The sequence below is a fragment of the Odocoileus virginianus genome, chromosome 20 (assembly GCF_023699985.2).
Source record: "Odocoileus virginianus isolate 20LAN1187 ecotype Illinois chromosome 20, Ovbor_1.2, whole genome shotgun sequence".
Classification (NCBI taxonomy): Eukaryota; Metazoa; Chordata; class Mammalia; order Artiodactyla; family Cervidae; genus Odocoileus; species Odocoileus virginianus.
In genome coordinates, this window is record NC_069693.1 from 21,076,376 (window position 1) to 21,091,464 (window position 15,089).

Below are 15,089 nucleotides of genomic sequence, written 5' to 3' on the forward strand. Positions count from 1 at the left end.
ATCTCCATGAGGGCAGGTATCTGTATATTTTGTTTACTATTCAATTACAAGTTCTAGAAAAATACCTGGTCATTGAAGGTGCTTAGAAGTTTTGATAAAGTGATAAACTAAAAGTACTTGATGTAAAGATGCATACATATATAATAAAACTGTATTTTACAAAGAGAATGACAAACATAAAATTCAGACTAGTGGTTGCTGGCCCGGGGGTAGCCAGAAAGCATATGAGAGACAAAAAGAGCCTGGGTAGATTGCAGTATGTTGAACTGCATGCACCAACACATAAGTGATTTCAAATATATTAGTAATGTTCTGAGTTTGAAGATGGGTGGTAGGTACATGGGTATTCATTTTTTTATAATGCTCTATAAGTCAAACACATGTGACATGGATATCTTCTATATATATCAAATATAATATAACAAATCTTAAAAATTGTGAATAAAGTCACAAAATAAGGACTCTAGGTCAGTAATCAGAAAATAAAAGTAGGAGAATTTTATGGTAAAAAAAACTACCAGAAAAGGCAAATCAGCCTAGAATATAAGCCGGGGAAAATGCTATTATAGATTCAAGTTATTTAGAAGTGCTTTAAAAGTCATCTTTGAAGGGGCCTCTAATAGTTTTTTAACATATTTTATTGTCTTTTGATGTTACAACTGATGTATATTCTTTGAGGAAAAATTAGAGAATGAAGATAAGAAAAAGCCTGAGTCATGAAAACTTAAGGAGTCTTAATGTACACTGACAGATCACTGTGGTTAATCCAGGTCAAAGTATTAACTCAAAATCTGACCCCTTGAGGTAGCTGGCAAAAACAAGTGCAACACTATTGGTAGCATCACATTACAATCCAGGGTGAATGAGGCTCTCCCAGAGAGAACAATCTCAGCTGAAGATGACCCCAAGTCAAAGATTACATATCATACAGGGAAAGCACTGATAATGAAAGAGAGTCAACAGTCACATAAATAGGAATAATAATAACTCAATTAGAAAAATTTAAAAGAATGTACAAAATGATTAGTGATAAATGAAGAAATTAAAATCCCAAGTGAAAGTGGTGAATCAGATGGAATTTCTGAAATTAAGAGAGTAGGGTTAAGATCTGAAAGAGACACGTGCACCCCAATGTTCATCGCAGCACTGTTTATAATAGCCAGGACATGGAAGCAACCTAGATGCCCATCAGCAGGCGAATGGATGAGGAAGCTGTGGTACATATACACCATGGAATATTACTCAGCCATTAAAAAGAATTCATTTGAATCAGTTCTAATGAGATGGATGAAACTGGAGCCCATTATACAGAGCGAAGTAAGCCAGAAAGATAAAGACCATTACCGTATACTAACACACATATATGGAATTTAGAAAGATGGTAACGATAACCCTATATGCAAAACAGAAAAAGAGACTCAGATGTATAGATCAGACTTGTGGACTCTGGGAGAAGGCGAGGGTGGGATGTTTCAACAGAACAGCATTGAAACATGTATATTATCTAGGGTGAAACAGATCACCAGCCCAGGTTGGGTGCACTGGGAAGACCCAGAGGGATCGGGTGGAGAGGGAGGTGGGAGGAGGGACCGGGATGGGGAATATATGTAAATCCATGGCTAATTCATTTCAATGTATGACAAAAACTACTGCAATGATGTAAAGTAATTAGCCTCCAACTAATAAAAATAAATGGAAAAAAAAAAGAGAGTAGGGTTAAACAGTAGATTATACTCAACTGAAAAGGAAATTAGTTAACTGAAAGAGCTGAGGTAGTTATCTAGAAAACAGTATAGAGAGATAAACAGTCAAGAGATACACATGTGCAATATAGGTTAAGAAACATGGACAGAGTGAAAGGTCCAACATATGTCTAACATTTGCTTTAGCAGACTAGAGAAAGCCTAGAGAAAGTAGGGTAGAAGCAATACTTGAAGAGATAAGAAATGAAAGACACAGATCCTCAGGATGAAGGTGTGCTGTGTGCTGAGTCGCTCAGTCATGTCTGACTCTTTGCAACCCCATGGACTGTAACCCACCAGGCTCCTCTGTCCATGGGGATTCTCCAGGCAAGAATATTGGAATGGGTTGCCAAGTCCTCCTCCAGGGGATCTTTCCAATGCAGGGACTGAACCCAGGTCTCCCGCATTACAGGCGGATTCTTTACTGTCTGAACCACCATGGAAATCCAAGAACACTGAAGTGGGAAGCCTATCCCTTCTCCAAGGGATCTTCCCACCCCAGGAATCAAACCAGGGTCTCCTGCATTGCAGGTAGATTCTTTACCAGCTGAGCTACCAGAAAGCCAGAATGATGGAATGAACATATAACTAAGAAAAAGATATACTCATGATTACTATAAAATGTCTAGAACCAAACCACAGTAAAAACAACATACCAAACCTTGTGAAAGACAGTTACAATGCTACTTCAAAAGATGTGATATTAATATTGTGAATTAATATTAATAAACAAAGAAGAATTCAAAGTAAACAGCATTAAAAGGGAAGAACGTGGTTATTTAAAATAGGTAAAATATACAGTCCAGGAAGAACACTTAATAGTCATTAAATCTTGTGTCTTGAATAACACAAAAATAAAAATGTATAAAATGAAACTTTATATATTGTTACATACCATGTTATATATACACTCTAGGGTGTGGCTTGGAGGTTTGAGTTTGGGCCCCTCCTACCATGATCAGTGGCTGTCATGGGTGGGTGTGGGGCAGGCTACTTACTGAGAGAGGCTGGATGAGTGGCACTCCTGGTAGAAGGCTGTCTGGGGAAGACTGGGGGTCAGTCAGAACCCTGAACTCAAAGCCAACTTTCCCAGTGTTCTTGAGTGTGATTTCATTCTCTGTGACATGGTCGAACAGCTTGAGAGGAGAAAAAGGAACAGAGTGACTCCCCTGCCACCCACCCTCCGAGATTCTGCCGTCATCCTGACTGAGGTGGGTAGACAAGCATGCCTCACATACACGTATTTCATTTTCCATGAGGTGTGTGCTGTGTACTAAGTTCGTTCAGTTGTGTCTGACTCTTTGAGACCCCACGGGCTGTAGCCCGCCAGGCTGCTCTGTCAATGGGATTCTCCAGGCAAGAATACTGGAGCGGGTTGCAGGCCCTCCTCCAGGGGGTAGATGCTGGCCAATCCACATTTTAGTAGCACAACCAGGTGCCTCCTGGGTGGGAGGAGCACTGGACCCTGGAGTCTGGTTCTAGTCTTAGGTCTTCTAACAGCTAATTTAGTTTAGTACAGCTGTGGGTGACCTCCTTAGACCTCTTTCTTCACCACAAGGAATTCATATTAGAGGATCTTAAAGTGAGATTTTTTACATTAAGAAGATTTGGATAAGATTTGAGTTCAGAATTTTCTAGAGTGAATGTTTCTATTTTTACAGAGAGACATGGGAGAAATAGGCCAGACATGTTCTTTTTCCTGAGATTTTGCTAACACAATCCAAAAGGTCCAATAATCACAAACTGAAGCCACTTATGGGGCTCTTAGAATAAACTAGGGCAAGAACTAGCTGCTTCAAAGGAAGTACTCTGAGCTGAGCCAGAACCAATCACCCAGAAGACCTTGGAGATAAGGAGTGAAAGATAATTCTATTTAGTCAACATGTCAATAGGTGTTGGGTGAATTTGATTTTCAGCACAGTCTTTAACTTATACATGTACACATGCAATTCAGTAATAATACATGCAGTGGCTATATAATGGGGAGTCTAATCCCCATTAAAATTTGGTAGGAGATACAGTATCTGAGTACATAACACTAATCCTAATTGGGAAGAGAAGCTGTACAGACATAGAAGTGACAATTATTCCAAAGCAAGATTTAGAAAGCACATTATATTATTATACTATGGTAAAGACTATACTTAAGTGCCAAGAGAATATAGTGCAGGTGGAAGGTAACAGAGGGATGGGGCTGAGCTGGGTCTCACAGTATGTGTGAGTTTGGAGTTGGCAGAGTGGAGGATGAAAGGGATAATACAACAGGAAAGATGGAGGCAGAAAGGGCTGGGGTGCATTAGGGCTAGTGGGTAAACCAGTCTGACTATAAATGAATAAATGGTTTATAGTGGGAAATCATGAGAAACAAAGTTCAATATGTAGGCAGTATCAGTTGACAGAGGGACTTAGGATACCCTTACCCAGGTGGAGGAACCTGGCTCTGATCCACAGAGTGACTCATGATTGAATGCATTCTCTGATCCAGGCACAGTACTGACAAGACACTAGAGAAACCATAACCACTTGGTAAAATAGGAATTGCTACCCCATTCCCACTTTATAGATGAGGGGTGCTGAGATTTTGAGAGGCTGGTGACAGTCACAGTCAGTGGGAAGTAAAAGTAAGATAACCTCCCAGGTCTTCTGACCACAAAGCAATGTTCTCTTCTCTATGCTGCTTTTCCAAATGCTGCTGGGGTTAACTGTTCAGGGACTGATGGCATGAAAATGTAATCTGGGGAAATCTATCTGACAGTGATATTTAGATGGGTTATAGGTAGAAGCCAGGAATGCATTGTAATCCCTTGTCTCCATGGGTCCGTGGACCAGCAGCATCGACATCACCTGGGAGCTTGTTAGAAATGCAGAGTCTCAGGCTCCATCATGGACCTACTGAATCAGAATCTGCACTTGAACAGGACTCCAGGTGATTCGTATACACATCATAGTCTGAGTAGTAATTTAGGCATGGCTTGATGAGATCCTGGAGTGTGATAACTGCATTGGTGATGGGAAAGGAAAACCAGCTCAGAAGAATTATGCTTGATGAAGGAACAAACTCTGGAGGGTGTAAGGATGTGGGGAGGTGAGGGACACAGTGCAGTGGAAAATTCCATAGAGGTCATAAACTCAAGGGGCTGAGAAAGGAGTGGTCCTACTGAAAGAAAGCAGCTGGTGGGCTTTTGGATTGAGAATAAAGATCCAAATTTTAAGGTCTAACATGCAGAATTTGAGGAGACAATAAGAAAAGCAAGTGAAAATGTCTGCCACGTGGTTGGCAGTAGGAAGATGATCAGGGTTAGGAAGCAGATTAGGGATCAAGGACAGGGGTGATGGTGAGACTATGAAGACTGCAGGTTCCAGGAGCGATGAGAGCACAAGGATTTTGACCAATATTGAAGGCAAACCCAGAAACTCTCCTCCCGATGGCTGGCAATACCTGTAATCCATAGTTAATGTCCTTGGTGTCAAAGGAATAGTTGACCAGGGAGGCCTCTCCCCTTAGTATGATCTCATAGGTGGGTCCTCCTTCCACTTCGCACAGAGCCTTAGCCTGTGCAATGATGTCACAGTGTCCATAGAAGGTGAATGATATCTGGTGGCTACTGTGTGGCCGCAGCATTCCATAGAGGGGCAAAATATCAAACACCTGCAGAGAAAGTCATTCCACAGGAGGGTCTGCAAAGGGTAGGCTGAAGTTCAGCCAACTTACAGACTGACTCCTCACTTTACCTTGCTTGATTCTATGAAAGGTGACTAACTCAGCACTCTGAAAATATATGATGATAAGGCAGTAATAGTGCTTGGGAAAGTTTCAATTTCTAACTTGGGGGCAGGTGCTCAGTAAGAAGAGTTAGTATCAGATGACTTTAGGGCCCATGAGGTGTTAACTTACTTCTTCTACTCCAATGGACAACATTTCATCCTGTTCAAAGCTCCATGGGGATTCCTGAAACTCCCTGTGGCTCTGGTTCACGTCTATTCTTTCTGTTTCAGCAGAGTTCATTTTCAATCCCTAGGGATTTGAGGTGTGAGGAAAAACTTGTAAGCATTCATAATTTGTTATCAATGTGCTCCTCCCCTTCACTGACAGAAAAATGCAGTAGGTTGCATATATTTTAAAAATAGCACTTTTCCCCTCACCCACCCCCCCCCACCCCCGCCACCGGCTGGGAGATAACTGGGCAAGTGTCCAAGATGTATGCACAAGGATGTTTACTGCAGTGTTATTTATAACAGCAAAACTCTAGAAGTAAACTAAATGCCTATCACTAGGCAGGTAGGGGGGTCGCTTTAAGTGAAGTGTGTGTGGTACCTCTATCTGTGGAGGATGATGCAGTGTGCGTTTATGGACCAGGGATGACACGCATTACTGAGTAAAAAAGCAGTTCCATTTGTGTAATATTCAGTTCAGTTCAGTAACACAAGTCATGTCCGGCTCTTTGAGACCCCATGGACTGCAGCACGCCAGGCTTCCCTGTCCATCACCAACTCCCGGAGCTTGCTCAAACTCATGTTCATCGAGTTGGTGATGCCATGCAACCATTTAATCTCATCTGTGTGATATTACATATGCCTATGTATCACACCTGCAAGTGTGAGTGTGTATAAATTCACTCAGATTTTCATATGCAAATAGAGATATCTGGGAGGTTAAGTTGCTAAAGTTTTTCTATGAGTGGTGCGATTTTGAAAATTTTTGCTTTCATTTTCCTATATTCTTAAGTTTTCTATGACATCTTAAAAATACACAGAAAGCTTAAAAGGTCAAAATACAAATCAATCATCAGGTTATTCTGCAGATTTATATATGTGTGTGTGCATAGTGTGAGTATATACAAATACATTTATATTCTGATTTTTCAGTTAACATTATAGCATGATTGACACCTTCCCATATGACTAAATATTCTTTACAGGCATAATTTAAAATACTTTAAAAAACAGAACATGTAGCATTTTCACTTAATGTACCAGGGATTACTCCAAATCGGTAAAAAGAAAAAAGTTCTCATTTTCTAAAAAAGGACTTCATAGTATTGCCTTGTTCAGATGTAATATATTCAACCAGTCTCTCATTGGCAGAATTAAGTGGTTTTCAATTTTTCTTCCTTTTTCCAATAAAGCTGCTATGTACAAGGACAGTTACCTGTCATTATATAAACCTAAAGGTATATGTGTAGAATAGTACTGTAGTAGAGGAACTGTGTATTTTAAATTTTGATGTGCTCAGTTGCTAAGTGATGTCCAACTCTTTGCAACCCCATGGACTATATCCTGCCAGGCTTCTCTGTCCATGGGATTTTCCAGGTGAGGATACTGGAGTGGGTTGCCATTTCCTTGTCCATTAAATTTTGATTCACCTGCGAAACTGCCTGTCAAAAAGGCTCCGCTAATTCACACCCCTACCTACAAAGTGTGAAAATGCTTGCTTCTCCCCACTCTGCCACTATTGAGACAAATCCTATTTTAAAAGATTGGAGATCATCATGGACACAAAGCAATTTATTTTCTCAATTCTATTTTTGCTATTTTTACATACACCTTTGTATATACATCTATGTATATACAATATACATATTGTATTGTATATTGTAATAATCATTCCTGATTATTTCCTTAGGCCATCATTCTAGAAAGAATTTAAGAGTATAAATTCATAAACTCTCTTGCTCTTTTTTTTTTTTTTAACCATGTAAGACAGTTCTCCTTTTGTAGCCTCTATCTAAGGGCTGGGAAGAATGCATGATAGCCAAGGTCAAGGGAAACTGGCTTTTCTGTTAGTTACAGAGAAAATCTATGTGCTGAGGTGTCTGGGTTGTCACTGAGGTGATGGTTCTGTGGGTGTTTGGTTGGAAAGTGACCCGGAAAAAGATTCATAGCCCACTCGCCCCAGAGAAAGGAAACCATACGTCTGAGGTGGCCAGGGCAGGCACTTGTGCTTTTTTGTTTTCTCTTTCTTCAGATCCAACTTCTTCATCCACAATAATAGTCCTAGGGAGTTTAATGAAATGTGGAGAATCACTCATCCAGCCACCGTCACAACAGTCTCCAGCTGCATGACGGCCCTGTCTTCCTCTCCCCTCTGCTGCACCCCAAAGAACAAGTGAGGTTCTCACTCAAGAGACACTTTTCTCAAGCTGGTCAGTGCTCTGTTACTCCCTGCCCCAAACATGAAGTTCAAGGCATCACACTGGCCAATTTTCCAGAGGCCTCAACCCTTCTTTCCTGGCCTATGAAGCCCTTATCTGACTTACACAAGTTCTCAAAAGCTTGGGCAACTCTTAAGACAATTTGGATGTGACCCCCAAGTGCTCAATGTTAAGCTTCATCATTTACTGGAACATTTTTATCGTGAGACTACAAGGTTTGGCCCATTGTCACATCCTTCTCTGCCTTCTAAACAAACTTGACCTGACCCTGGCTGCAGACCTTGGGCAGATGGAGAAGGCAACATGATAGGAAGGGCTCAGTCCCTCAGGAATCAGGAGGCTACACTCTCTGAGAGCAGAGATGATTTTTAACTCTGGATCCCAGATGCCCAGCAAAGGGACTAACTCATTACACTGCTGGAAGAATAAATGAAGGATATGAAGAATGAGTTTGAGAATATAATTCAGTGTAAAGAATGCTATTTAAAGAAACACATTGTGGCTTTGAGTTGGCACTTACTTAACAAAATCACTTAGGTCAATCTCAGGGGACTCTATTGCTGGGACTGCAGCCGAGCTGACAGATGCCAAGGTCACTGGGGTGGACTCCTCTTGGGACAAGGGGGCACTGTCGGGCTTCTTTGTCGCAAACCTACAAAACACAGGGTGGGCGGGGAAACACAGTCACGTCAGCTGTTGCAGGTCAGTGCCTGGTGGGCTCTTTCTTGGAGGCCAAACTCCAACTCCTAGACCAGGCAGGTCGAGATGGGACTGCCCCACCCCTCTCTTGGACTGACCTTCCTCACTTCATAACTGAGGTTTCACGTTTTCCAAAAGTTTGCTGATCAGCCCCTTCCAATATGGGTCAAGTGTCTTTTCTCTGAGAACCCGTGGCCCCCGGGCTTCCCTCACACACTGTTCCCCCCGTTCCTGCTAGACCGTGAGCTCACTGGGAACTTGTATCTAATACGACCTCTAACACAGTGCATGGCCTGAAGGGGCACGCAGGCATAGCTCGGAATTAATGAATCACTAGGGCTCCTGCTCCCAGCTTAGCAGAAAGCAGGATAAGGTTGTGAGGCACGCACTCCCAGGTCCTGGTAGTGAGGGCTTAGCCCTTGTGGGACCCCGCCTCCCATCATGCTTGCTCTGGATGGCTTGACTGCCTCACCCTGGTCCTGGCCTGGCCAGTTTGCTTTGTCACCACTCAAGTTCTCAGAGCCCCCAAGGGCTGAGGGGGAAAGCGGGTGACTGCACCAGCTGGTACTAAAGGCCTTATGTACAGGTCTTATGTTCAGTTTTCACAGAAAGGACCTTATAAAGGCCAAAGTGGTGGGGTCACCCTCATTCTTACTGTTTTCCCAGGGTGTAAGGGCTTTTTTAAGGATACCTCCCCTCTCCCATCTCAGGCCCCTGATATTAATTTCAACCCAATTTCACTTAGATATTCATTCTGACCCCATGTGCTATCTACTTTATCTCAAGAGGTTCAGGAGAAATGTTATCTATTTTATGAAGCTCCCACCACTTCCCATATTCCTCTGAAGTTTCACAGCATTTCACGTGCTCATTTTTTAGGATACTGTCCATTTCACCTGAGTGCCATTTCCTAAACTTCAGATGTTCCACTACCCTCCAGCTTCATGATTTCTGCCTTGTTTAGTATCACTTAATAAATCCATTTTATTGAGGTATAGCTAACATTCACTTTAAACATACAGTTTGATGAATTTTTGCATATATGTATACACACACACACACACACCTTCCCAGTATAATTACTACCGTATTAATGTACACAGCACTTAAAATGTTCATCATCTTAAGACGTTCCCTTCTGCCTCTGCCCAGTCAACCCCCAACCCTGCCTCCAGATGAACACTCATCAGCTCTCTACCACTGTACATTAAGCTGTGCCTACAGTTTCATGTAAGTGGAATCCTAAATATGTACTCTCCTGTGTCTGACTTCTTTTGCTCAGCATAGTGGTTTTCAGAATCATCTATACTGTAGCAAGGGGCAGTAGTCTCTTCTTTTTCATCACTGAGCAGTATTCCACAGTATGTGTGATGACTAGAGTGTTTATCCATCGTGTTGATAAGACATCTTGGCTTTTTCCAGCTTTTAATACTATAAAATTGCTAAGAACAAATGAGTACTTGTCTTTCTGTGGACATTATGTTTTCATTCCTCTCAGGTAAATTCCAAGAAAGGGAACTGCTCGGTTGTATGGAATATATATGTTTAAAATTATAGGAAAGTGCCCATTTCCCAAAGTGACTTTACACCAATTTACACAACCACCCACAGTAATGAGAGTTCTGGTTGGCCCACGTCTTCACCCATACTTGGTATTCAGTATTTTAAATTGTAACTATTCAAATGAGTATGAAGTGAAGGCACATTGTGGTGTTAATCAGTAGGCTTATTTTCAAGGAAAACCTTGTATCATTACAGTAAATTAAAAACTAGTTTTATCTACCACATTTAGAAAAATCAGCATGATGGTAAAAATTAATGTCATTACTTTCTTGCCTGATGAAGACTTGAGTTGACTCCCGCTTGCTCTTTTCAAGAAGAGAGACGAGTTAGGTTTCCTCTTGGGGAAACACTGGACTAGCACCACCCAAGCACTGTGAGCTCTTGGAGGGCAAGGTTCAAAGTCTTTCCTCTTCACCACTCACAAAGCTCAGGGTCTTAGACATGGGGAATGAGCTCAGTACAGGTCTGACTGGATGGATGGATGGATAGAAGGATGGTTGAACAAGAACAGGTAGGCAGCATGCAGGGTAATTTAGCTCTTCTGCACCTCACCTCCATCCTCACCCAGGATGGCCTTATAAGAGCATGGAACAGCTCTTTTCATCTTCCACAAGCTTCCATTTGGCTCCTTTCAGGTCAGGTGTCTCTGGCTGACAATGTCTTGGGCTGAAATCATACCATTATAGGCAAAGGATAGAGGGACTGGGTGCTGGGAGGCTCATTAGACTCCGGAACCTCATCCTTGGATAAATTCTGATTCTTCAGGTCTCAGTAGGGCCCTGGAGTTAGATGTTTAATGTCTTCCCAGGTTGATTCTAATGTAGAGCCAAATTTAGGACCCATCGTGGGTAGGAAAAGCCAGAGGACAGTGAAGGGCTGGAGCTGATAATTAATGTGGGGACGTCACTCAGTCTAACCAGCTCCGGACAGTGAAGACCAGCAGAGGGTGACTCGGAGTATTTATTAAATCACCCCAGGGCAGCAGACTCTCTGGGGAGACTCTGCAGGTCCCTGCCCCACATAACAGCACTCTTATTCAAAATTTGCACCCCCCTAGGATGTGGTTTGGATGGGGAAAAAAAGCATATGGGAATATCTGAAAAGTAAGAATAAAAAGCTGTAGAGAGTCTGCAGACCTGAGGGAAAACAACACCTCAGCTGACAATGCTACCTAGATATTGGGGAAGCAAGAGGTCTTTTGGAAACAAAGGAGACTGGTAAAGCTGCCCCACTGCTAACAGGCAGCAGACAAAGAAAGCTTCATCATAATGAAGGCTTTAACTTATCATTAAAATGGAAAACCTGCTTCAAAGAATTGATATAGAATATTGGGAGAGTTTTTTGGATCAAATTTCATCTTGCTCTCAGGAACAGATGATTACTTTCCTGTTATGCTGACCCAAACAGGATTAGATTCAGTTATTTTTAAAACAGAATGCGTGGCAAACAAGGAAAATCAATACTGCTCCAGTTGCAGAGCTGCCCAAGTCAGGATTGCTGAAGGAGCCAGCAAAGAAACCCTCCCCTCAGCTGTGACAGGGCTGTGTCAATGTCAGACACACTGTCCATCAGCCACACTGGTTTGGGCTCAGCGATTTCCTTTTTCATGTTTGATTTTCAATTCATGGGTAAATTACGATCGATGCAATCTTTTGTGTTACAAATTAAAAGAAGTCCACCACTCTTCTTTCCTGGTCTCCCTTCACCGGATGCAGTGTTCCATCAAAACAAAAACCCAAAGAACAGGCTGGTGTTTCAGGTAATGCTGTGTATTGTGGTTTAGACCACATTTGGAGATGGAATGGTATACGTTGCACAGCCACTGAAGTCTCTGCGGTGCAGACAAGGTCTTGAAAAAGAGGGGTACCCTTGCAGTAGACAGTGACTTTTAATTTGCTGATTCATTGAAACTTGGATTCTGGGAACGTCCATATAAGAGGGTGAAAATGGCCACTGACTGGATAAAAAGGTCCTGCCGGTATGCTTTATTTGGCTCATGTTTAATATTTTTTGAAATTACTGACAGCAGCAGAGGCTGATGGTGCACAGGCCAGGTGCACTAGGACGATGAACCCATCCCTGGGTGCTGTGGGTGCTGGTTACGCCTTTCTCTGGAGCACTGCCCTGGCTCAGTGGGAGCTGCCTCACCCGCTCTGAGCTGCCTAGGAGGTTATGCTTTTCATCCCCTACAGTCTCAGCTATGCAGCTGTGTCCCACCTCAGCATGGGTGGGCAGTGGGAATCTGCCTTCTGGGTCACGATGAAGGGCTAAGGCAGGCTGTCCTCCCTTTGTGCATGTCTGCAGTCCACCTCTCCCGCTCATGTGGCAGAGCGAGTGCAGAGTGCCGATGGGGAAGGTGCTGAGCAAGTCCCATCTGTTTCGTCTGTCATTTGCTTCCCAATGTGGAAAGATCAGCAAGTATAAGACCACAAAGCCGGGCAATAAATATGGAAACGTGGCTGAGGCTTTGTGTTTGTGCTCAGAGAGGGTCCGAAATTTGCCTACTTTTAATGTGATTTAAAGTGATGATTATAATCTGCTCCCTTTAGCAGCAGGAATTGGGGGGGAGGGGTGCTATCTAATCTAGGGCAGTTTGCGAGGTGCAATGTTGGAGGAAGGGCAGGAAGGAGGGAAAGAGAGAGGGTGGTTTAAGAAATTGAGAGAAGCATAGGTCAGATAGCTGAGAGGAAGAATGGGAATGTAAAAAACCACCTGATAAGATCTAACAAGTAAAGATGTGCTGTTTGCTTAATGTAGCACAGATTATAAATTCAAGCAATGGAAATAGGAGGTATAATTGTAGGAGAAAATACCTCGACAATGAAATCAGTCTTGTTGAACAGCACACATTCATAACCTTGAATTGCTGGAACACCAACCAGACCTCCAAATCATGCTAGGAGCACTGATGGGACACCAGTGGCTGCCGTGGGTCATTTTCTCATTTTGTTTTCATAATTAGGGGAGGGCAGGGAGCAGAAGGCTTGACCCTGAAGGGCCTCGTAAGTCTAACTAAGGAGCTGACTTTATCCTCAGGAAAATGGGGAGTCTTCCAAAACATTTTAAATGGGGAAGTGAAATGATCAGTAAGTTCATTTGGGCTGTAGAAAGGGGCAGGGATTTGAAGGGGACAGCCCTAGCATGACCAAACCTGTGATGCCGTATACAGTGATGGAAAATACAACCCAATGGGGTGTTTTCTGTTTTTATATTGTTATTATTTTTTTTAACAAAGTAAGAATCAGGAAGCCCACACAGGAAACAGTGATAGACATTCAGACAAAAGATAATGGCGGTCTTGGTCAAGGAGGTGGAGATGGAGATGGAGACGGAGCGGGACGCCCCTGTGCAGATTAGGAGGTGGGACGGCAGGACCATGGCCCTGGGGTGAGGAGCTCATCCTGACAGACCACAGCCCAAGGTCCAGCTCCACTGCTGCCACCTCACCAGCCTGTCCATGAGCAAGGCTGAGTGGCTGGCTAGATAGAGGGGATGGAAACAGAATAGCGGAGGATACCGGAGGGGCCACACTACAATCACCTGTGTTCCTCCTACATTTGGCAATTTTCCCTGCCCAATACCAAGAGGAAGAGGCAGGTGAAAACACTAAAAATCAAGCGGCAGGAGGACGAGCACCTCTCCTGTCACTGTGGCTGCTATCCCCCCTCCCCTGTCATGCGTACCTCCACTGTGACCAGCCCTGACTCCCAACTCATTGACTCTCTAGTCTGCATCACTGTCATCACTGTCAACAGCACCGTCATCACCATCATCTGCTACCATCTGGCACCTACACACTTTCTCACATGGAAAGCAGCCTCCTAAGCCCTTTATGTCCCAGAATGCTTCCAACTGGCCTACCTGTTCTAAGGTAGAAGTTGGTGAGACACAATGGAACAGCTGAGACTCAAGTTTCTCATACTGTGTTTTTAAAGGTTCTCAAAAGGAGCTGCTGCTTTCAGAACAACGGATCTCCCTACAGCTATCCACCGAATCACCCATGGTTCTTTAAGAGCAACTTCCCTACCCAAAACTGTAAGAAATAAATGTCTGTTGTTTAAGCCACTCAGTCTGCGGTAGTTGTTTTAGCAGCCTGAATGGACTAAGACAGGCCCGAATAAAGTAATTGTAGCCAACAATTAGCATCTCTTACTCTCTCTCAACTATTATATTAAGCACTTACTAAGGACTGCCTGTGTTTTAGTTGCTCAGTTGTGTCTGATTGTTTGGAACCCCATGAACTTAAGCCCACCAGACTCCTCTGTCCATGGAATTCTCCAGTCAAGAACACCAGAGTGGGTAGCCATTCCCTTCTCCAGGGAATCTTCCTGACTCAGGTGGCTCAGATGATAGAGTCTTCCTGCAAAGCAGGAGATTTGGGTTTGATCCCTGGATTGGGAAGATCCCCTGGAGAAGGGAATGGCTATCCACTCCAGAATTCTTGCCTGGAAAAGTCCATGGACAGAGAAGCTTGGTGGGCTACAGTCCATGGGATCGCAATGAGCTGGACATGACTGAATGACTAATACTTTCACTTTCTTTTCAAGGACTGCCTAATTAAATCCTCACAACAGGTTGATGAAGTAGGTATGATGATGGTCTTCAGTCTTCAGATGACAAAACTCAGAGAGTAAGTCAGTGGCTGAGCTAAGTCAGCCTGGCTTCAAAGCTGATGCTCTTCAAAGCTTTACTGGACAACAGAAGGCTCCTCCTTGGTTACTTCATGCCAGGCTATGCCCAAGTCAGTGACTCATAAAGTAGGCATTTTTTTTCTTCATTGTTAAAGTAATTGGAATCTACAAAATAAGGAACATACAGTGCATTGTCTAGAAGCTTTCCCTGGAAGAGGAGGGACCCATTCTGATTGTATCTAAATATGGAAAGCAAGACACAGTTGACCGTGCCCCTGCAGGGACTTCCTACAGTTGAGCTG

General features: G+C 43.1%; 1 protein-coding gene and 1 long non-coding RNA gene across 4 annotated transcripts in view; one reads left to right on the top strand and one right to left on the bottom strand.

The window, feature by feature from the left end:
* Positions 1-15,089, bottom strand: part of HYDIN (HYDIN axonemal central pair apparatus protein) — a 346,758-nt gene that overhangs the window by 95,600 nt on the left and 236,069 nt on the right. For both annotated transcript variants that reach the window (XM_070451030.1, XM_070451031.1), the window contains exons 24-28: positions 8,415-8,546; positions 7,655-7,736; positions 5,638-5,757; positions 5,182-5,391; positions 2,741-2,878 (exon numbers count right to left, since the gene is read on the bottom strand). In XM_070451030.1, the coding sequence (XP_070307131.1) occupies positions 2,741-2,878; positions 5,182-5,391; positions 5,638-5,757; positions 7,655-7,736; positions 8,415-8,546 (682 nt within the window). The remainder of the gene's footprint in view (positions 1-2,740; positions 2,879-5,181; positions 5,392-5,637; positions 5,758-7,654; positions 7,737-8,414; positions 8,547-15,089) is intronic.
* On the top strand, positions 2,865-7,739 carry LOC139029883 (uncharacterized). Of its 2 annotated transcripts, none has more exons than XR_011482160.1 (2): positions 2,865-2,953; positions 7,708-7,739. It is a non-coding gene; the product is annotated as an uncharacterized lncRNA (long non-coding RNA). The 2 variants fall into 2 exon arrangements; XR_011482159.1 differs by lacking the exon at positions 2,865-2,953 and adding an exon at positions 5,344-5,494.